Genomic DNA, 23922 nt, shown 5'->3' with positions numbered 1-23922 from the left:
ATGGTGACGAAACATCTGAATGAAAACAAGCCAGCTCAGCGAGCAAGTCAACAACCTCAACAACTGTATGTGTTCATCAACATCTATCTTTGTACTTAGATAGTTGTTTATTCATTATTCATTCATTTATGGGGTGAGGGTGTCTCTGGCAAGGCCAGCATTTATTGTCCATCCCAGGAAGCAGTTAGGAGTCAATCACACTGCTGTGAATCTGGAGTCACATGTATTCCAGACCAGGTAAGCATGGCAGTTTCCTTCCCTAAAGTACATTTGTGAACCACATGGGTTTTTCTGACAATCAACAATGGATTTGTGGTCATCACTAGAATGTTAATTTCAGATTTTTATTGAATTTGAACTATTGATTTTTATCAAATAAATAGCTATCTGAGCATTGCAAATCTTGTCCTTGCCTGAAAAACTAACAAAAAGTTTATTTTAAAAAGTCTCTGCAGATAGAAACGCTACTTTTCAACTTTGCATGTCTTGTGTTTTGAGTGATTTAGAGGAGTAAATATCTATATTTTTGTGTTACAAACCAATTGAGTAAGCTTTGTTTTACAATTAATTAATAATTTTATGTTAGTTAAAAAAACATGGTTGATCAATATTTTTACTGAGTCTAAGATGGACAAAGCATGTGATTGTCCATATCAAGGCCAAGATAAAACAATTACATTTACGTTGTGACCGATGGAGGGTGGGTTTAGAAAATCAGTGTACACCTTCCATCCCGGTCATAGAAGGTGTATGAGGGCATGTACTTTGTGTGGATGGACTTGTGATATTTGTGTTTAACATGTAGTATGTGTTGTGGAATATGTCTGTTAATGGAGTGTGAATGGTACGTGTGTGTGGTGCAGTGCATGGATGCATCATTTGTACACTATAGTGTGTTTCTTGTGTGCCTGTCTTTGTGGTGTGCACGTACTGACTATTCGGTAAACTGAAGTAATGCTTTGCTTGTAAAAAGTTTAAATTATCACTGGTTTGAACTGAGCAATTTCAATAGAGTTGTGTCAGATGTTTTCTATAAGACATCATTTTAAAATAGCCACTCAAATAAATGAACATAGCGTTTGAAGTGGCAAAGTTTATTTACCTATGTGTTTGTGTACAGGTACATTTATGCATTTGTGCTGTCCCTATTAGTCGCTGCTGCTGAAACCCAGAAATATGGGGGAAGTGAGACAGCAGTAATCCCCAAGGCTACATTTTTAGCCTAAGTGCTGAGGAGAACATTCTTTCGATCTTCCTTACAGCAACTGAACCCGGCTGCAATTCTGAAATACTGAACACCGACAAAGCCGTGCAAATGGAGGCTAATTAACCCAGTAGAACACAAATGGCTGCCATTTAAACATTAATGAGTCACTCAAGCGGATTATAAATCAGTAATCTGCCTCGAAAGCAGGGGAACGGACAAAGCAATTTAAAACCTTCATTGCTAGAATCCATTCCGTTTAAGCTCTTTAAAGCAGAGGCTATTCTTACAGGAAATAATTTTCCTTCTACAAAAAAAACCTTTTAAATTAGAATTGATTGGTTTCTATAGAAAACATGATAACATTGAGGTAAAAGGTTTAAGTATTTTAAAAAAAGAGCTTTCAACAGGACTTAATTAAATTTTGGTTACCCATGCAGAGCGTCCTTACTGACACCTGCAGGTGGGAATGGAAAACTTAATCTCCCTCTCTTAGCATTAGTAACAGTGGCGCTTTGCCTAAAATGTGTTTTCTTTCCTTTTCACACTCTTTAACTTCCAATTTTCCTTCCTCTTCTTTGAAAATACTGACAGTAAACGCCTTGTTGAAACAAACAGGAACAGATAGTAATATGATAGTAGACACAAATCCAGTTTATTTTTTTTCTTCCTGAAATATATGCGAATCTTCAATGAGGGAAGGAAAAAGATCAGAGCTGGACCAGAATAGCCTATTCGATTTCACTGTCTAGATATTACAAAGGCCACTTGGACAAATACTAGGCAGCAACCAGAACCGTTTTACAATTACACCTGATGGTATAACGTTATCCAAAGCCAGGTTATAACTTCAGGGTGGGAGGCAACAAAAGTGTTAAAATCTGGCAAATGAAAATTAAACCAAGCAAAAACGCAAATAAATCTAGAAGCGATACAATTAAACCAGTCCACACAGCAAAAACGGACGTGGAAAAGACATTATAGCGGGACACTGGAAGATGCACGGTAATCAGCAGGTTTTTGTGAAAGGGAAATATATTTAACCAAGTGGTTGGTGGTCTCTGAGGAGATAAAATGTGTTGTGGATCAAGGGGGACTGTAGTTAGATGAATGCATTTGATAAGATCTACATCAGATGTTGTGGGAATTTTAGCTCAGGGTGCAGTGGATAGTATATTGGCATGAATAGAATATTGGTTAACTAACATGAAACAGAAAGTCAGCATTAATAGGCCATTTCCTAAGTGGTGAAATATAGTGAATGGTATGCCACAGGGATCAACCTTCATACAAGTTATATAAATGATTGAATGAAGGGATCAAAGGCATGATAGCCAAATTTGCTGATGACAAAAAGGAAGGTAGCAAAGTAAGTTGTGAAGAGGACATAAGAAGGTTACAAAAGGATATAGCTAGATTATGTGAATGAGCAAAGATCTGACAAATGGTGAGGGATTACATGACTCTGAGTTGCAGGGAGATCTGTGTGTCCTGGTGCACAAAATCACAAAAGGTGTACATGCGCGTAGAGCAAATAATTAGGATAGGTAATACAATGTGATTGTTTATTTCAACAAGAATTGAATACAGAAGTAGGGAAGTCATGTTTCAGTTATACAAAGCATTGTTGAGCCCACATCTAGAGTCCTATGCACAGTGTTGGTCCCCTAATGTAAATAAATACGTAAATACATTGGAATTAGTTCATAAAAGGTTTGCTAGACTAATACCTGGTATGTATGGGTTGTTGTATGAGAAATGGTTAGACAGGCTTAGCTTGTGACCACTGTAATTTGAAAGAGTAAGAGTTAACTTGATTGAAACATATAACATTTGGAGGGTTCTTGACAGTGTGGTTCTGGGAGAGTGTTTCCTCTTGTGGGACAATCTAGAACTGGGAGTTATCGTTTCTTATTTAAGGCAGAGTTCAGGAGATTTTTTTCTCACAGAAAGCTGAGAGTCTTTGGAACTTTTCTCCAAAAGTTGGTGGAAGGTGTTTCTGAACACTTTTAAGGTGGAGGTACATTCTTGATACGCAAGTGAGTGTAATGTTATTAGGGATTGGAGGAATGTGGAATGATTATACTAGCCATCATCTTATTAAATTGTGGAGAATGTTTGTGGGACCAAGTGGTCTCATCCTGCTCCTCATTTGTATACATGTTTGTACATTTGTATGGAATTCAATTAATAAATCTTTAGGGACCATGTGCAGGGCAGATTAATGCAAATGTCTATTATCCCCAGTGTCTAATGCTGTGTAGAGGTTTTACTACATCTAACTGAGTGAATTCGGTGCCAAAAGCAAATGTACCTCTTTTCAGCAAAAAACGTCCCTCACCTCAGTCAAAATAAAATTCATCCCCACTCCCAATTCTTTTTTAAAATCCTAATTCTTATATCAAGTCTTCACAAACCAATCATTTACATTCGCTAAAACAAGAATGATAAAATATGAGCTGATTTAAGACAAATGTCACTTCGGCAGGAGGTGGCAGAAAAGGGAAGAGATGGGCATTCAACCCATTCTGTATGTTCTGCCTTTCAAGTGGATCATGGCTGATTGTGTCATGAATCCATACTGTACTTATTTTTATATGACACAAAAAACATTATGGAGAGGACATTCAGCCCCTCAGGTCTGCTCTGCTATTTAGTATGACCACAGTTATCTTAACTCCATTTTTCCACTCACTCCTCATATGCAATGATTCCCTTGGATGCCAAACATCTGTTTATTTTGACCTTGCATTTATTTGTAGTGGATTAGAACCTAGGATATCTTTGTGCCTCCCCACCACCATTGTCCCCCACTCCACAAATTATGGACCCCAGTTTTCAGCCTCCATTCCCTGCTTCCATTCCAATTAAACTGTTACCAATACAACAGATTATTCTTAAATCCCTGTGCAATAAAAACTCTTTGGTGTCTTTGCTGAAGAACAATCGATACTGTATTATTGTACCCAATGCAGTGAACATCTGTATAGTTGTATACAGTGACAGTAAGACCCATATCATTTTATTTTTATTCACGCATGGGATGTCGGCATCACTGGGTGGTCCATCCCTAATTGAACTTGCAAAGGTGTTTTTAGCTGCTTTCTTGAACCACTACAGTCCATTTGGGTGTAGGTGTACCCACAATGACATAAGGGAGGGAGTTGCATGATTTTGATCCAGCAACACTGAAGAAATGGTGATATACACTCAAGTCTGGATGGTGAGTGGCTTGGAGGGCTCTTTGAAGGAGGTGGCACTTCCATGAATCTGCTGCTGTTATAGGTGTTAGAGGTCATGGGTTTGGAAGATACTGTCAGAAGAGGCTTGATGAGTACCTATAGTGCACACTGGTGCCACAGTGTGTTGATGGTGAGTGGTTTGTATCTAGTTGCGATTCTGGTATGGACATAAAAGATTGAGTGGCATCCTTTTGTACTGTAATTCTTCAATAGTTTAATTCCTTTACCAGAGGGCTTTGTTAGCTAGAGTGTGGTGCAGAGTACATGCGACAATATAGGTTCAGACCATTGGCTGCTTTAATTCATGGTGGCCCTGCCTCATCACTTTGCCTGTGGAGTGGTCTCCTTCAAGCTGTACATAACTAATTATCTCTAAGTAATGGAGAGAGATGTTTATTGTCATTTGTGGACCATGGCTTATTGTACATCCTTAACATTTCAAAAATCAAAATTAAAAACTAACTGCTGCATTTTTAACTACCTAAGTTGAGGTGTTAAAGGTGCACTTCTGGAGTGCAGACAATTACTTCATACAGTCAAAGAAAAGTTCATTAGCTTCATGTGAGTGCTGTTGGGGGATATTTTCATATCAGAACTTTTGCATAGTGGATACATTTTCATCATAAAATATACTGAGGGGAGCAAGTTGCTTCTTGGCCTATTCATTTCCAGTGGATGTCTTCCGGATATTTGTGAATAATTTATCAATCACTCTTCCGCAAAGGAGACTGCAAACTTCTCTGTGCCTCAAAGTCAAGGTACATGTAAAAGTCAATGAAACAGATATGTTAGCAGCTTCAAAGCTTTGGTTCACACAGTTAACTGAATCAGTGGATATTGTATTTTACTGCTATAAACAGTTAATTACATTCAATCTTTAATGAGATATCTATGCAAATTCTGGCGAGGTAGTTTTAATAGTTTAATTATTATTTTAATTCATCCATGAAATACAAGTGTCTCTGGCAAGGTCAGCATTTGTTGTCCATCCCTAACTGCCCAAGAGAAGGTGCCTTCTTAAAATTGCCACACTCATGTGGTGTAGGTACCCCCGCAGTATGGTTCGGGAGGGAGTTCCAGGATTTTGAAACAATGACAGTAAAGGAATAATACCAAGTTTAGGTATGTGCAGCTTGGAGGGCTCCTTGAAGGAGGTGGCACTTCCATGAATCTGCTGCTCTTCTAGGTGTTAGAGGTCATGGGTTTGGAAGATACTGTCAGAAGAGGCTTGATGAGTACCTATAATGCATCACCTATATGGTGCACACTGGTGCCACTGTGTATTGATGATATAGGGGCTGAATATTTGAGACAGTGTATGGCATGCCAATCAAGTCAGCTGCTTTGTCCAGGATCATGATCAGCTACTTGAGTATTGTTAAAATTGCACTCATTGAAAAACACAGACAGTATTCCATCACGATCCTGACAAATTCCTTGTTGATGATGGGCAGGCTTTGGAAAATCAGGAGATGAATTACTCATTGAAAATTTCCCAGCCTCTGACCTACTCTTTCACAGTAGTACCAATATGGCTAGTCCAGTTAAATTTCTGGTCAGTGGTAGCCCTCAGGATGGTGATAGTGTTAAATTCAGCAATGGTAATACTGTTGAACATCAAGGGGAGATGGCAAATGCTCTCTTGTTGATGATTGTCATTAACATCATATAAGTGCTAGGCAATGTTACTTAGCATTTATCAGACTTCATAGAACATAGAAACGTACAGCACAGTACAGGCTCTTCGGCCCACGATGTTGTGCCGTGGAATAATCCTAATCCAAAAATAAAATAACCTAAACTACATTCCCCTTAATTCACTGCTGTCCATGTGTTTGTCCAGCAGTCGCTTAAATGTCACTAATGACTCCGCTTCCACGACTACCACTGGTAAGCTATTCCACGCGCTCACAACTCTCTGGGTGAAGAACCTCCCTCTGACGTCTCCTCTATACCTTCCTCCTAACACCTTAGAACTATGACCCCTCGTGGCAGTCAATCCTGCCCTGGGGAAAAGTCTGAGTATTGTCCCAGGTGCGTTGCAAACAGACGCATACAATCTCTTTACCTGAGGAATAATAAATTAAAATGAACACTGTGCAACAATTAGTGAACATCCCCAATTTTTTGACCTTACAATTGAGGGAAGATGATTAGATCTAGGATACTAACCTCAGGAAGTGCTGCAGAGAGATGTCCTGTGACTGAGATGATTTACCTCCAAACACTCCATCCATGTTCCTTAGTGCTAGGCATGACTCTGAATAGTGGAGCGTTTGTTTCCTTAATTGTCATTGACTCACAGACATCTATGGCACAGAAGGCCATTTGGCCCACCTTGTCCACACCGGTTAACAAAGATCTGACCATACTCATCCTATTTTCCAGCATTTGGCACAATGCCCTGAAGGCTATGGCAATGCAAGTGAAGATTCTATTTAAATGTTACAAGTGTTTTTGACTTAAACCATCCTTTCAGGCAGTCAAAGTCCCAAAACTCACTGAGTGAAAGGATTTCTCCTCAACTCTCCTCTTCGCTTTCTACCTCTTATATTAAGTCTGTACCTCTTGTTGATTGACATGTCCTTCCTATCCATCCTAATTATGTCCTCATTATCTTATACACCTCTAACAGGCGCCCCCCCCCCCATCAATCTTTGCTGCTCCAAAGAAAACAACCCCAGCCTATCCAATCGTCCCTCATAGTTTAGACCTCCAGCTAAGGCAGCATCCTGACATTCTTCTCTACACCGCCTCTAGTGCAATCACACCCTTCCTATAAGGTGATGATGCGAATGCATGCAGTACTACATTTGTGGCCCAACCATCATTTTGTATTTATATGCTATGCAATTAACCACGTTATCTACCTATCCGGCTACCTTCAGGAATTTGTGAATAATCTTCAGTACTTTCCAGGGTTGGACCATTCGTAGACTAATCCTTTGCCTTCTAGCCTTCCTCAAGTGCACGTGGTTGAATCTATTTGCCACTGGTCTGCCCACCTGACCAGTCCACTGGTATCCTCCTGCAGTTCACAATTATCCTTTTCATTATCTGCCACCTTACCAAATTTTTATCTCATCATAAACTCCTTTATCATAGCCCCTACCTTTAAGCCCAAACCATTCATTTAGCCATCAACAGCAAGGGCCCCAACTCTGGGCCCTGCACAAGCCCACTGCAGATGCAGAAATATCCCTCTACCGTAACACTCTGTTTCCTGCCTCTCAATTAATTTTCAATTCATTGTGCCACTTTGCTTTGGATCCCATGGGCTCTTACTTTCTTGACCAGTCTGCATGAGGAACCTATGAAAAACCTTGCTAAAGTCCATGGAGGTAGATTCAAATGTATCACTCTCGTCAACACCACTGGACACCACCTCAAAAAATTCAATCAAACTTATCAATTGCAACCTTCCCTTAACAAGTCCACGCTAACTGCTCCTGATTAATCTGTCTGTCCAAGCATACATATCTTCGGTCCCTCCGGTATTTTTTCTAATAACTTCCTTGCCACTGACTGGTCTATAATTTCCTAGTCTACCCCTTCCTCCCGTTTTTAATAATGGCACAATGTAAGCAGTCCTTAATTCCTGTGGCACTTCATTTATGGCCAGAGAGGATTGAGAATGACTGTCCGATATTTCTTAACTCCCTCAACAGCCTAGGATGCATCTCATCTGGACTGTAGCTGTATCTACGTTTAAGCAGGCTAAACAATTTTGGACCTCCTCACTCTACATTAATTTTTTTCTAATATTTCACAATGCTACACCTGAAAAATGATGAGGTACTTATTGAGGACTGTGCCCATATCTGTCAGGGCCACATATAGATTGCCCCTAATGGTTCCTTCTCTTTCCTTAGTTATTACGTTGTTCTTTATATATTTAATACCAATCCTTGTGTTTTCCTTTATTGAACCTTTCGGTGCTTTTTTTTATATCTAATCCCTTTTTTAAGTTCCATTGTTAGCGGCCCTTGATACCGTCATCAGTCACGAGCTGTATTGATATCAAGGTCACTCTCAACTTGCCTGTAGAATTCTGCTCTTTTGTCCATGTTTAAACCAAGGCCTTAATGAGGCCAGGAGCCAAATAGCTTCCTAGGGCAGGCCATTATTGCTGGACTGTTAATGCAGAGACACAGAAAATGTGCTGGGAACACAAATCAATTCCTGCCACAACAGATGGTAGAATTTGAATTCAATAAAAATCTGAAATTAAGAGTCTAATGATGACCTTGAAAGCGTTGTCAATTGTTAGAAAAATAAATGATCTCGCTCACTAATGTCCGTTAGGCAAGGAAACTGCTATCTTTACCTGGTCTGGACTCTATGTGACTCCAGACCCACAGCAATTTGGTTGACCCTTAACAGCCCTCTGGGCAATAAATGAAGGCCTAGCCAACAACATTTTCATCCTGTAAATGAATTTTTTGAAAAGCCTGGACTAAATCCAAACTGAGCACTGATAATTACTGAATGAGTGCTGTTTGATATCACTATCAGTGATATCATTCACCATTTCACTGATGATAAATTACAGGCGGACCTATTGGTCATTGGCCAGATTGGATTTGTCTTGCTTTACTAGTGGATAGTATGTTTCTGGACAATTTTCCACATTATCATGCAGTTTCCAGTGTTATAGCTGGCTATCCTGTCTGCAGTTTGGTAACACTCTAAATGGAAGTGGATCTTGCAGTTTCTTGAACTGTGAATGGTCCCATTCAGAGAAGCCACTATCTGATTTTACTTCTCTTGGAATTAACAAATGGAAAATGGTTGGGCTTTGTTGCAGGTTTCTGATTCTCTCCTGCCCAGTTTTACTCCACCCTCCAACCAAGTACAGGACTGCTGCAACCCTGTGTATCAGTAACCTATGCCAGCTCTACAAATCTATGAGATACTTACGTTTTTTTTATGTTGTCTTCTTGTGCACGTTACTTTTTTAAAAAAATTTTCTCAGAATTCTAGGGATAAAAGCTTTGGAATTGCCTCTATTTCCCTTTAAAGCAGTTCGAAAACCTTTCTTGATGAACCTGATTTCAGTCACTTGCCTAACATCCCCTTCTCCACCTTTGTGTTAAAAGTTGTTGATGACACTCTTGTGAAGTGCCTTAGAACATTTAACCACATTGAAGCCTCTGTATAAATGCAAGTTTTTGTTGCAGGTAGGAAAGCTGAAAATCTTACCTCGGTTTGTGTTTCTGCCTCCGTGGAGAGAAGACGTCTTCACCAATAAAATGCTTCACTGTGAGTTTAAAAATTTACAATAAAACTCGTTTTTGTCAAGGAATCGCAAAACTGCTCACCTTTGTAAGATGACCATTTCGTAGAGAGAAAAAGGTATAATTGAATATTTTATCATAAGGTGTAGAGCTGGATGAACACATAAAGAAGGGCCTAGGCCTGAAAGGTCAGCCTTCCTGCTCCTCTGATGTTGCTTGGCCTGCTGTGTTCATCCAGCTCTATACCTTGTTATCTCAGATTCTCCAGCATCATTGAATCTTTGATGGTTTTGCTCAAAATGGGGACTGTCTATTCTGCAAACTGCTCTGTTAGAATTAATTGATTCTCATGACTGAGAAATTGAACCAATATCAACTAAATTTATTAGAATCATTGATGCACCATCTGTTAATGAGCGTAATACAGCTCTTTTATTCTGACTTCATAATTCCTTCAAACTTGTACTCCGCAAGATCACGTAAACATTTGTTATCTAAACATTCTCAAAATATCAGCACATTTTTGGCACATCAGTCAAAGGTGATCCTTTATGTTTCACCCCACAATTGCCAGGGGACTGTGATAAAACAAAAATAGTATTTATCGGAGATAATGGGAACTGCAGATGCTGGAGAATTATCGAGTGCCTTTCATTTCATAACACATGCTACATTACTTTACAGCCAGTGAAGTATGATCACTATTATATATAGAAACAGTGGGGTGAGCTTGGTGCAAAGCTAGTTTCCGACAAAAAAAGGAAATTTGGGCATAAGTGAATTATACCTGTTTCATAGAGTGCCTACATTTTTTTTATATTGGTCCCACTAAATATTTGCTGATCATCAAAACAGATTAACTCTGTGCAAAGACCAGCCCATTGTTGCTTTTCTGAATTTAAACCAGGGCCAAAGTCATTTTTCTGGTAATTTATAACGATTTTTCAAGAATTCTTTAAATTTCTCTTCACAGAGAGCTACAGTAGTCCACATTTTGCTCAAGCAATAATAGTGAAGCTATTGACACATCACCTGAGGATAAATTCAGCTTACAGAATGGCTTTTTCGGTCCGCAAAGGTCTCAGAGGGTGTCATGCTGCATAAGACTCCCAATGACCGCATTACCACTCAAATATCCACACTAAATCTGTGAGAGCAGTCACCCTAATGGATAGCAAGTGCCACTTGTTCAACAACTTGTTCGTCTGTGCCTATGAGTTTTCTACAGTTGCAAATGTATCTTTAAGACTTCAGACTGATTTGCACTAAAGATACAAAAGTTTTTAACGCGTCTATCCTTTAAATATGCTGTGTGGAATATGTATAAACAATGGTCTTTTTGTTCCAACTAAAGGCGATGAGATTCTCAGAAAGTTTCCACACAGATTTTGGCAAAACTTACACCATTTCAGGAAATTCCAAGCCTGGCTGTTGGCAGGCTTTTTGACCCTGTCAATATCACAATGGGGCCAGATCGTTTTCTCATCTAACATGCACAAAATGGACACTTTCCACCAGGGATGGCTGGACATTGGTTAAGAGGCAGAGTGCATCTGTGAGCTAGAGGTACAGACGCCAGACATAGTTCCTGCTGCTGGGATCAGCTATATTTGGAAATGAAGCCAAGAATGCTATAGACATGTAGAGAAGCTCTGAAGTTGTCAATTATTGGCTAAAGTGATTATTTGGAGAAAAGGCTTTGTAATATGCTGACAGACATTCCTTGTAGAATGCAAATAACATGTGGCAAAAAGGAAGAAATAATTGCTGAAAAGCCAGCAGAAAGATTGAGGCCAGAGACAGGATGTGAATAATGTGAAGGATATTGTACAAAAGAAAACCTAGAATGGTCCAAAGTGGGGAAAGTAGTGCTCTAACTGCAAGAAGCTAGGTCACTTTGCACGCAAGTGTTTAGCTATGAAGAAGCAAAGTGAGCCTATAAAGATCGCGGCTAGAGATATATTAGCTGATGATTCTGACAAATCATCCTATTGCCACAAAACAGGTTGTCATCCTTCGATCTAAAGACAATAAAGGGTTTGTGCATGTTAGAATGTTGACTGCCAGAGGACAGCTTCAAATGGACAAAAAGTGCCAGACTTGACACCATACAACATCATGAGTTTCAATCGACCTATGCAAATTCACTTGAGATAGTGACCCAAAGAATGAAGCTGGTGAAGGTAAGGTTCAGACTGTATGATGGGCACCATGCTAGTGCAAGAGGACATATGAAGCTGAAAGTCTAATACAATGAGAAGTGTGAACATGTGCAGTTCCAGACAGGCATCAAGATAAATACATTCATCTGAGCTGAAGCAAGTCTAAAGCTTGGATTAATAACCCTAAATGAACTCAAGACTTTTCCAGCATTTGCAGTTCACTAAGCTATTGACGACTGAACAGGTCCAAACAGATTATAAAAATATTTTCACTTTTTGGATGTCTATTTGCTGAATATCATTTTAAAGCAGATGTGAGTGTGAAGTCACTACCAAAGGAAGTTCCAGGTGCTCTCAAGTCTGCCCTGAAGGACAATAAAGAAGAGCTGGAAAACAAGGGAGTAATCAAGAAAGCGATAACTCCTAAAGCCTGGCCTGGATCAGCAGATTAGAATCAATGGAAAAAAATACCTGGGAAACTGAGAGTATGTATAGATCCAATGGATCTCAATGAAGCTCTGCAGAGATATCATTATCATACACAATGCGAAAGAAATATTGCTGCAATTTGCCAAGATGAAGGTCGTTTCTACCCTGATGCGAATGATGTTTATTGGCAAGCAGAGCAGGATGAAAACAGTTTCCTAACGATGTTCTGGACACCATTCAGGAGGTAACACATGCTTGTGCATTCTGTTTTGCATTTCTATTGCTTGAGAAGAGAGTATTAATGCTAACAGCACAAATTAGACCATGGTCTTCCCAAAATAGAAGTTATTGTAAATGATCTGTTAGTCTGAGTATGTGGAGCCAAAATGGAAGAAGCTATCAGAACATGACCAAAATCTGGTGTTGCAGCAACCAACAGATGTGAAAGCAGTGCAATGATTTGTTGGATCCATGAATTATTTAGCAAAGCAGTTGCCTAATTTGTTATCAGATTGTGAACCCCAGTGAAAGCTGTGTGCAGTGGTATTGGGGCACAGAACAGGCAGCAGTTTTTACTAGAATCAAAAAATTAGTGCTGACAGCACCAATGCTGAGGTACTATGATGATAACGATGAAGCCACCTTTGTGATGCCAGTGAAACAGCAACCCTTATAGAACACAGACAACTAGGTGTTGTTGCATCTATAAAGCAAACCAAATGACACTCTTGCTCAGATGGAGAAAAAAAACCTGTCTGGCTATTGTACTTGTCTGTGAGTATTTTCATCACTACTTGTTTGGATGAGATAAAGTGCCAGCAGAGTCCGACCACAAGACAACTTTCAAAGCATCTTCCTGCAACGACTTCTATCTCTCTGAAGTATCTGCAAAGAATGTTATTTCATTTACAGAGATATCATCAAGACATGACTGCATGTGTACCTTCTCTGTAAGAAAGTTCACCTTTTAAGGAATCCATGTGCCGTGTGTATACAGTGCTGCAACTCTGCCTGGTAGTTAGTTTGCTTAACGTCAGGAAATGAGCACTGTAAGCAGCTGGTTTGCTATAATGTCTGTTTCATAACCTTTAATGTGTTTACTGTTTTAAGTAAACTAACCCATGAACTTCGTTAATTATTAGACCTTTATCATTAGCTTGACAGTGACATACAAAGGAAACAGATGTACTTCCTGACATGCTGTCAGGAGCAACAGTCCCTATGAAGGTTGCTGAGGATGCCAAGAAACAGTGTGAAATCTTCTAGATTAAATGAAAGGAAACAGATCGACATGCTCTGGAGGTGTTCAACTCAGTGAAAGCATTAAATCTGAAAGATGAGAGCTTATTTAAATCAAGCACATTATGTAATAGGAAGCAAGTCTCCAAGCGTTGCAGGAAGTAGTGATGAAAGGATGGCCTAAAAGAATCAGGGACATAGCCTTTTTTTATTCATTGGATGAGGGCATCGCTGGCTAGGCCAGCATCAATTGCCCATCCCTAATTACGCAGAGGGCAGTTAAGAGTCAGCCACATTGCTGTGGATCTGGAATCACATGTAGGCCTGAACAGATAAGGATGATCGTTTTCTTCCCTAAAAGGGATTAGTGAATCAGATGAGTTTTTCCAAAAATCCACAGCAGATTCATGGTCTTCATTAGACTCCTAATTCAAGGTTTTTTTAAATTGAATTCAAATTCCACCTTCTGCCATGGCAGAATTTGAACAAAGGTCCTCAGAATATTAGCTGGGTCTCTGGATTAAGAGTCCAGTTATAGTACCACTAGGCCATTGCCTCCTTGCTGCTTTAAGATAGTATTGGGCATACAAATGTAAAGTGATAGTGCAAGATTGCATCTTGTACAAAGGAAATAGCGCTATTAGCCTTCAGGAAATGAGAAAAGAAATACTAAAGCACTTCTTGGCATCACTGAATTGAGTCTAGTTTGAGGAAGGCAAGAGAAATGTTAAACTGGCCAAACATGAGCCATGAGATGAAGGACCACATCAGCCAGAGCAGTGTTTGTAATAAACACCATGCTAAAGAGATGCTAATGACATGTGACATGTCTGACAGACTATGGATGAAGCTTGAAGTAGATCGCTTCACATTCACTGGAATTGATTATCTTGTCACTGTTGAATACTGTTCTGACTGCAGAGAGTTAGACTAATTGACATCAACAATAACCAATGATATTGTAGAGTTCCTGAAAGTGCACTTCTGTCATTACATCATTCTACACATTATGTTGGCAACAATAGCTCACACGTAAGTGAATAATTCAAGTGCTTCGTAAAAGGCAAACTCAACAGCACCACAGTGACCCTAGTCAAATTGGAAACTAAGGTAACTGTAAACATGGGCAAATGGATCACAAAGAAATCTAAGCAAAATTAGCACGGGCTTATAAAAGGCAATCCTTGAATGAAGAAATACACATATTGAAGATATGGAAACCAGTCCAGTGGAAAAACTGATGGCACTACACATCCATGTTGCTATATCAGACATGAGTGGCAAAATCAAGGTGAAAATACAGAAAGTAAAATTTCACTTTGATACAACTGCAAAGTCAGTCAATTTGAGCATTGGAGAGCCAGTTGGAGTGCAAACGCTCAATGATCTTAACAAAGTTTGGCCCACACAGTAATTTGGGACCTGAGTAGAGCAGATATTACTTAAATTGTTCGTGGTAAATGTAAATTACTAGTTATATCATTGCAACCACAAACATCCACAGAAAAGCCGTGCCTTCATTGCTGGTAAGGGATCAGGAAGAAGTGATTTCAAAAATTCAAAGTATAGAATGACCGTTAATCCCAGAAGTCCATCATTCCAAGCAACAGAAATAGATCAGCCATCATTACTATGACCACAGCACTCAGAAAAGGAATTACACTCCCTGGAGTGTATCCAAGTAATGAATAGATACCACGAAACAGACAATGGCAACACCACATATATAACATTAGGCCTGTATGAGTTAAAGATTATCCATGCCATACTTGTACAGAGACTGATGAAATTGCAACTGACCAGAGTTAAAAAGAAAAAAATTGTTATTGAATGGCAATTTTCTTTGTGACCATATATTTGTAGTTTGAATTGCAAATGATAATGTAGTCAAACCCTTTTTGTTTCTTTCATCAAAAAGGGATGTTTGTAGAAATGCAACCATTCCCTCGATTCTGGCTGGCTTGCCATAATCCTGTGACCTCCACCTCTGCCATAGGTGTCTTTGTGTAAAATTGACAGCAGTTAAACATATTGCACCTGTAACGTGGCTTAATCAGGCAAATGGCACTAAAAATCGGTCAGTAACAAAGGTACCATTTTTAACAAGGTAAGCAGACTGGGTATTTCGTTAATGTTTCAATTACAGACCTTAATACCATAATCCTCTCAATTTTACATTTTAAAAGCTCTATTGATTTGATGTACTTGTTAAATTTTTTTTAGAAAGTACTGTTGATTCCATGTCAAAAAAGTGAGCATCACTGTTAGTGTGGGGAGCCTGGATGAAGAAGTGGCTGAGTGATACATGAGCTCACTGACCATCATCCAGGCTGTAAGATTCCATTGTCTTTCAAAGCACTCTGTCTTCTTGATGAATGTTGATGACTTTTATGTGAGCTGGTATAGGTCTAGAAGCCAAACTGGTAACTGACACAGATTGTGTTCAATACAGTTTTATCATCTACTACCTAATGTAGGCAAACCACACTAATGCTGGCACCCATTATAGTGGAAGCTGTATTTGAAAATAAAACACCCATTAACCTTTCTGTATAGCTTAAACTAATACAGAAGTTTAAACATAAAGAGCTGCATCAGGCATTAATTTTACCGGGTAGATAAATAGCGATGAATTCTAATCATCCAATTGACAGTAAATTTCATAATCAAATCAGAACCCCAAGACATTGAATACTAAAAAGCATCTCATTTGTAGTTTCTTGTGCCCCAAAGACACAGAGGTTGGATTTCATGGAATGTCCTCTGCATCTTGTGAAATATTTTGGTTAAGGAAGGGGAGGTTTAGGTCACTCCATATCACATATCTTCCTGTCACACAATAAGACGGAGCTGGCAGCACTATCCATCACTGCTGATTATTGAGCGACAGTGCGAGACACAAGAACAAAGGAAGGCTCACAAACCACAGAAAAATCGAAGGCTGAAGTTGGAGATGGTGATACAGTGGCCCAAGGCATCACATTACTGTGTAAAGCTAACCCCTTCTGGAGGAGACTCTCACAGATAGCTCTAAGTCCCACAGGATCCCCAGTATCCTCAGGTAGTTAGCTGATTATTTTTACTTAATGACCATATCTCACTTCCACCTACTGTTGTTGTCTTCCCCTAATCACTGATTGCTGATTAACCACTTTTGTTCTTTTCCTCTTGCGCCTTTGGTGGCTAGCTGAACCATTACCTTTATTATAATGTCACATTTTTAAAAATTACTGATCGAGAATAAATGCAAGCCAGCAGCAAATGACTAGAGACAATTCTGCATTGATATTCAAAAGCTGCTCAAAGAAAAACAGTGGTAATCCTTGCATAATCTAGCATTCATTCAGAACAAATACAAGACTATGAATGTTTTGCCCCTCTAAACCAGATAAATTATTTAAGGTTTTCATCATTTGTGTTTGAGGTACAGTATATGCAATGATGTGATCATCAAATTGAAACCAGCATGTGCTTATGCAACATCTTGTACTGAGAGTGGGGAATCTCTGATTTTTTTTCAGTCAGACAGAGAGATTTGTGTCTAAATTCCTGAACCTAACTGGGGAAGAAAAACTTAGTTGTAGTCTGGTAAGAGCTCGAGGGGCATGAAATTTGATGGGACCTAGTTAAAATTTGCTTTTTATTTAAAGCAGGAGACTTCATCAACATCTCTTATGCACCAACACTCAGTATTGGAACTGGTGGGATGGCAAATATCAATCAAAATTCCAACACAAGTTGCATCTTCCCTCGGCCATTATATTTACCTTATCTGGGTGCATGATGCATGTTGACTATTTTGCTGTGATAGCTAATGACAAAATGTGGATATCAAGAAATCTTTTTATTAATTGACTTCACCAGGATATTCTCTGATATGGAGGGCACTAGCTATGAAGAGAGGCTGAGTAGATTAGGATTATTTACATTAGAAAGACAGAGGTTGAGGGGGGACCTGATTGAGGTCTACAAAATCATGAGAGGTATAGACTGGGTGGATAGCAATAAGTTTTTCCCAGGGTGGGGTACTCAGTTACTAGGGGTCACGATGTCAAGGTGAGAGGGGAAAAGTTTAACAGAGATATCCGTGGAAAATTCTTGATGCAGAGGGTGGTGGGTGCCTGGAAGGCATTGCCAGCAGAGGTGGTAGAGACGGGCACGATAGCGTAATTTAACATGTATCTAGACAGATACATGAATGGGCAGGGAGCAGAAGGATACAGATCCTTGGAAAATAAGCAACAGGTTTAGATAGAGGATCTGGATTGGCGCAGGCTTGGAGGGCCAAAGGGCCTGTTCCTGTGTTGTAATTTTCTTTGTTCTTTGACTCTAGTCAGAATGGCATTGGTCCCCAGAAAGGGCAGCAGCTCTGATAGTCACAATCCATGGAAAGGTAAATATCTAAGCTATGGCACAAATCATTCATAAATCATTTGAGTCAGAATTGAGAGAACAGAGCAGCAGCTAGAAGCCCAGTCCAGATCTGCATTGGATCAGAGCTTTGTTGTGTGCAACAACAGAGCCACTGTATGAATAATATTGCCAATAAAGCTCAAACCAGAACATTTCCCACCACACTGTATGGCTTAAATTGCTTCCTTGAGTCACTAGCTTCAGTCAGAGGCAGTAATCCATCCTGTCATTTCCATTCAAACAGGGAGACCACATAAAGCCCTGTAAGCCTGTTCTGCCAAAGAAATTGATGTTGGCTGATCTGTATCTCAACTCCTCTTATCTACAATTGCTCCATAACCCTGGGCATGCTTACAGTTTAGATAGACAGGTGACATCATGGCTACTGCTATTCAGCTGAAATTCCTCTTTCCGCTATCACATTGGAGTCATTAACCAATTCCTTACAAACAGATTAGTATCTTCACTGAAATAAAGGTCAGAGGAACTTCAGATAAACATGTTAAGTATTATATGGTTATTATCTGTGTTTCTGTATAATCTGACAACTGTGTACCCATCAATAAAAGATATCCAGCACGAATAATTTTCTACTTTTTATTGGTGATAAGTAAAGTTCTATGTGCTCTGGGTTTTTCAGTTGATGTCATTTACAGAATGTAGAGGTTGAAGGTGGTGTCTTCGACCGCCTCATTGGTACAAGCTCAAAGTTCAGCAAGTTGTGTGTCTGATCCCTAGTTGACATTGTTTGCCTTTCTTCAGTAGGACCCATGCTAGAATATTGTAATTGATCTCAGGAGACATGGGTAAGTCAGGTTGTCTTCAAATGTCTCACAAAATGGACCTTATTTCTTGCCTGAGACATAATAATTACATAAGATATATGTCACGCAAACAGGCCATTCAGCCATCCAGCCCATACAATGTTCATAAATCATTTGAGCTTCCTTCCAACTTTTTTCATACATACTTACCATCGTATATTTATTTTCCCTTGTGCACTTGTCTAGTTTTCCATTTTGCCTCTACACTATTCAATTCAACTATTCCTTGTAGTCCCAAGTTCCACATTCTCACCACTCTTTGGATAAAAGAATTTCTTCTGCGTTTTCTAACAGATTTCTTGACTTTCTTATGTTGATGGCCTCCAGTTATGCTTTTCCCCCTGTGTAGAAACATTATCTATGTGTCAAACCTTTCGTAATATTAGGTACGTCTATTAGATCACACCTCACCATTCTTCTTTTGAGTCTCTTTTCAATCTGGGAAACCTGTTCTGATACATATACCCACACATGTCTTGTAAATAAATGGATATCAGCTGGTACTTTTTAATGTAGGTGACTTTACAACTAAATCCAGTCATAGAGATAGAGATACAACATGGAATCAGACGTTTCAGCCCAATTCGTCCATGCTGACCAGATATCCTAAATTAATCTAGTTCCATTTACTAGCATTTGGCCCATATCCCTCTACACCCTTCCTATCCATGTACCCATTCAGATGCCTTTTAAAAGTTGTAATTGTACCAGCCTCCACCACTTCTTCTGGCAGCTCATTCCATGCACGCACCACCCTCTGCATGAAAAAGTTGCCCCTTCGATACCTTTTATATTTTTCCAGTCTTACCTTACTAGTTTTGGATTCCCCAATGCTGGGAAAAAGACCTTATCAATTTACCCTATCCATGCCCCTCAAGATTTTATAAAGCTCTATACGGTCACCCCTCAGCCTCTGATGCTCCAGGGAAAAGAGCCCCAGTCTATTCAGCCTCTACCTATAGTTCAAACCCTCTAACCCTGGGAACAACCTTGTAAATCTTTTCTGAACCCTTTCAAGTTTCCTGTCCATATCTGATCCCTGTACATGCCAACTTCTAATGGGGGTATTAGAAATCAACTGTGGCAACTGATGTTTACTATAGGTTAGACAACATAATAATTATTTCACACTTGGATTGGTACTGAGTTATCAGCAAGTTTATTAACAACTATGTACACTGATATGAAGCCTCAGTCTTACATATACAGTTGGATTATATTCATACTTAGCCTACTGTTTCATTTTTATATACAATATATATTTGACCAGCTGACTGACTGACACGCTGACTTTCAGCTGAGTGTACTAAGAGCAAGATGGAGAGATTTTTATACTTAACGTCATAATATCTCCTACCTCTCTGAAAGGTTTAGTGCCTCTCTGAAATCTCTGCAATTATACAACATTCCCTCAATTTCCCCTTAAAGAACAGGAAACCTGTTCTGACATACATCTAAGGATGTACATAATGCTTTGATAGATGCACAATATGAAGATCCAGCCCATACACAATTTCCACAATAGCTTCACTCTGTGATGTGCTGCCTCTCATTGTGGATAGATGTTTACATGTGTTTTGGATGCATGATTGTTGTCTGGTATGATAGTTTCAGTTGTAGAGTCATTATCTTGAATGACAGACAGTAGATCATATAGAATTCAAATGTGCTATCTGCTTCAGTGTAGAATTTGTGACAATGTTGTATGCCCAGGATTGTACACATCATTGTTGTGCCTTCTTCTGAACTCATATGAAGATCTGGAACCCCGATTCATTGTTCTGTCTACATTCGGATAACTGCATATTCATTGATTTTGATCTTGTACCATTTTCTTTTTTCTTTCCATTGTGTGTAATGTGGTTGGGTGGCAAAAGTGCACGAGGGAAGAATGGAAATATGAGAATTGCTGGTGAAGGTAAACCATTGCCTTGAGGAGTAGCGTGTAGATTTAGCATGGCTATCTGAAAGTCTTGGCAAATTGCTTTGGATTTAATGATCACAGCACTATACAAACAGTGCATTCCATGAAACAATTAAACTGAAGACAGTGGAAAAAAACAGGTAATGTGTTGAATATGCCACAACCTGCACAAGCCTTGAAAAGGTGCACTGTTGTACTATGGACCTTTGTTGAGGTATACCAAACAGATTAATTATAGCAGTTAATGCATTGTACAAGTAGTATTTTTGATCTGTCCGACAGACGAAATTTGGTGAAATAGTCAGCCATCAGAATGTAGAGATATCTTCAAACTCTGATTTGACAACATCCACTTGTAAATCTACAGAATATTGGAAATCTGCTAAGATCGATGGATATAGTCAGCTGTGAGCCTGGTTGGTATTGTTCTTCAAAATTGTACCCCTGGAACTTCACAACTTTGTAGTCATGGAGATACGCTTTTGAAATTCTGTTGGTCTGAAAACTTGGGAGTGAGATCTTCCAGAGGAATCTTCCATTGCAAAGTGCAGTTATCTTTGATCTAAATATATACATAGATATATACATATCTTTCTCCAAAACACAAGTAATGAAGTTGCAAAAGCCAGTGCGATGCTCAGCCTTGTAAATGATATATTTTGTTCTACGGAAACCAATTCCACTTTCACCCTGAATGTGAATATTGCATTTATGACAAGTATGAATGCTGGATTGGGCATCATCCTTCAGGCGTAACATTACATTGCCTTTAAAGCTAGCAATGGTATCAAACTGGTTTTGCCAGAGGTTAGTCAGATCACGCAGAGATACAATTAATTTCCTTAATTTTTCTCTCTCTCCTTTATTGCTGCTTTAAAATTTATAGGCTGATATTTAAACATGGTGTGCACACCAAACAAATGACTTTTGTTTAATTTATGCAATAATTTTGAAAGGCAAGATGGCAGACTTGACCAAAATTTGAACATTTGTAAGGCCTATTGAGAGATTAAAAATTTTTTGTGTGTTTTTACTCTATATTTTGTCTAAGAGTTTAAGTAGATTGCGACTGTGTTTGCGGCACTTTTAAACTCCTGCTTTTAAAATCTGACAAGCTGTGGCCTCTTTACTTTGAAAAGAGAGAGAATGAACTCACAGATGTTTCTAGATTCAACAAAGTTGTAGCCTTCAGTCTTGGCTGCAGCACTTCAGTCTTCAACAGGTGATAGGTGACTGTTAGGGAAGGAACATTTCTCAACTTCCACTGTTGAGAGAATTCTTTCAGTTTGTCACCAAAATGCTATCACCAGTTCGCTGTCCACCTCCTGCCATTACAGTCACTATGATATGCTTTCTTGTTTTCTTTATATTATCCGTGTAACGTACATCGCAAAAGCTTGGTTTGTATCAAATTCAGCTATCTAGTAATTTATTAGCAATTATATGTACTCACATGATCTCTCAAACTTGCATATAAAGTAACTGTTACCCAGGCTATAATCAACCTGTTTGGACATATTGTTGGTAATGGAGGATTTGAATTATGGGGAGAGGCTGAATAGGCTGGCACTATTTTGACTGGAGTATGGGAAGTTGAGGGGGGACCTTAGAGGTTTATAAAATCATGAGGGGTAACAGATAAGTCAAATGGCACATGTCTTTTCCCTAGGGTGAGGCATGTTGAGATTGCGGTGAGAGGAGAAAGATTTAAAAAAGATATGACGGGCAATTTCTTTACATAAAGAGTCGTTTGTATGTGGAATGAGCTTCTCGAGGAAGTGGTGGATGCTGGTACAGTTACAATGTTTTAAAGACATTTGGGTAAGTGCATGAATAAGGGATACGGGCAGGTGGGACTAGTTTAGTTTGGGCCTATGGTCAGCATGGACTGGTTGAACCGAAGGGTCTGTTTCCATGCTGTTTGACTCTATGATATGTAAGACACATCTCCAGGGCAGTTTGAATTTGAGCCCTAATCTCTTAACCGAGAGGAAAGGTCACTATCATTGTGCCATGGGGTCCTAATATAGCCTGGGTTATTGAGATTACTAATCAATCTGCTCAGACATGTTATAGTACACGTGTGGAGCAGCTCAGACTCGAACTCAGACTTTCTGATCCAGAGGTAGCACTGCACAACTAAGAACCCTTCAGGCCTGATTATATGTTTTCTTAGATTCCTATTACGTTATATACATAATTTCCTGGCTAGTAATCTGACAACCAACTGAATGTACAGATAGAAAGATAAAGACTTATTATACCAGAGCGTCACTTGTGCTGGTGCTGGTGCCATCCAGCTGTCTTTGATATACAGTGACTTTCGGAAATTTTGACAATAATATGAAAGCAATTCTGCTGAAATTTCCCCTGTCAGAAGTGACTGAGACCAATTGTAGCATTTGGTTGACCACTCAAACTGAGATCAAACAATTTGATGCAGACAATCAAATGAAGTACTTCAGTGTCTCATTGAATTATCAGGAGAACAAAGTTCCCACTCTTGTACCCAACTTAGTGTTTCCTGATTAAAGCAGCATGTGTGCAGATGCTGTTTAAGGACACACGCAGGCTTGCTTTCAATGCTTTGTTCATTTGATTGACAACTGACCTTCACTGCAATGCCTTATGTTATTGAATGAATCATTTAATTCTAGTTGCCTAGGCTTATAAATAGACACTTGGGCAAAGCACTGAAGGGTGTCAACATCTGTGGAATTGTAAGTAGAAAATTTCAGCAGCTACATATGAGAGGAAAGAATATTGGGGGGAAGGGGAAAATTGATTCCACATCATATTAAAATAATATAATCCATAAGCTCATTTGAGTAACAGAGAAAATCCTGTCCTTGCACAGTTAATGATCTTCACCATTCCAGGATCTCCTTTCCTGATTTGCTCGTTATTATTCCTAGACTACTGAAAGCTCCATAGCTTATGAGGCTATCCTGTGCAAACAACATTTTAATAAAGAATTGACTGATGTACTAATGTGACTTAAAAGATGCTGGCACATCCCTGCATCAATATTTATTCAGCCTGAAGACAGCATGCTGCTCACAAACCTGTTTTATATCAAATTGCATTGAAATGAACCTTCCTGGCATATGAAGTTAGCATTTTGATAATGCCAAATGTTTGAAGCTTCATAATTCATTCTGGTCGCTAAGGGATAAAACTGCCAGCTAGTGAAGCATTGAGTTTGTGGCTGGTGGGTCAACAATGGATCTGGTTGGTAGCCAATGGAT

The 23922-nt window shown here is 39.2% G+C and overlaps 1 protein-coding gene across 2 annotated transcripts in view; it reads right to left on the bottom strand.

Moving 5' to 3' along the window:
- Positions 1–2755: 2755 nt before the first annotated feature.
- Positions 2756–23922, bottom strand: part of faap100 (FA core complex associated protein 100) — a 69245-nt gene continuing 48078 nt past the window's right edge. Inside the window, exon 9 of one of the 2 annotated variants that reach the window (XM_048555390.2) lies at positions 2756–5192. In XM_048555390.2, coding sequence (XP_048411347.2) covers positions 5151–5192 — 42 coding nt within the window. In that variant the 3' untranslated portion in view covers positions 2756–5150. Of the gene's footprint in view, positions 5193–9391; positions 9707–23922 lie in introns of those variants that run through there. The other variant, XM_059653698.1, reaches the window with a different exon arrangement.

Source organism: Stegostoma tigrinum, chromosome 22 (assembly GCF_030684315.1).
Source record: "Stegostoma tigrinum isolate sSteTig4 chromosome 22, sSteTig4.hap1, whole genome shotgun sequence".
NCBI lineage: Eukaryota > Metazoa > Chordata > Chondrichthyes > Orectolobiformes > Stegostomatidae > Stegostoma > Stegostoma tigrinum.
The sequence above is the reverse complement of the archived record's forward strand: the minus strand, read 5'-3'. Positions and strand labels throughout refer to the sequence as shown.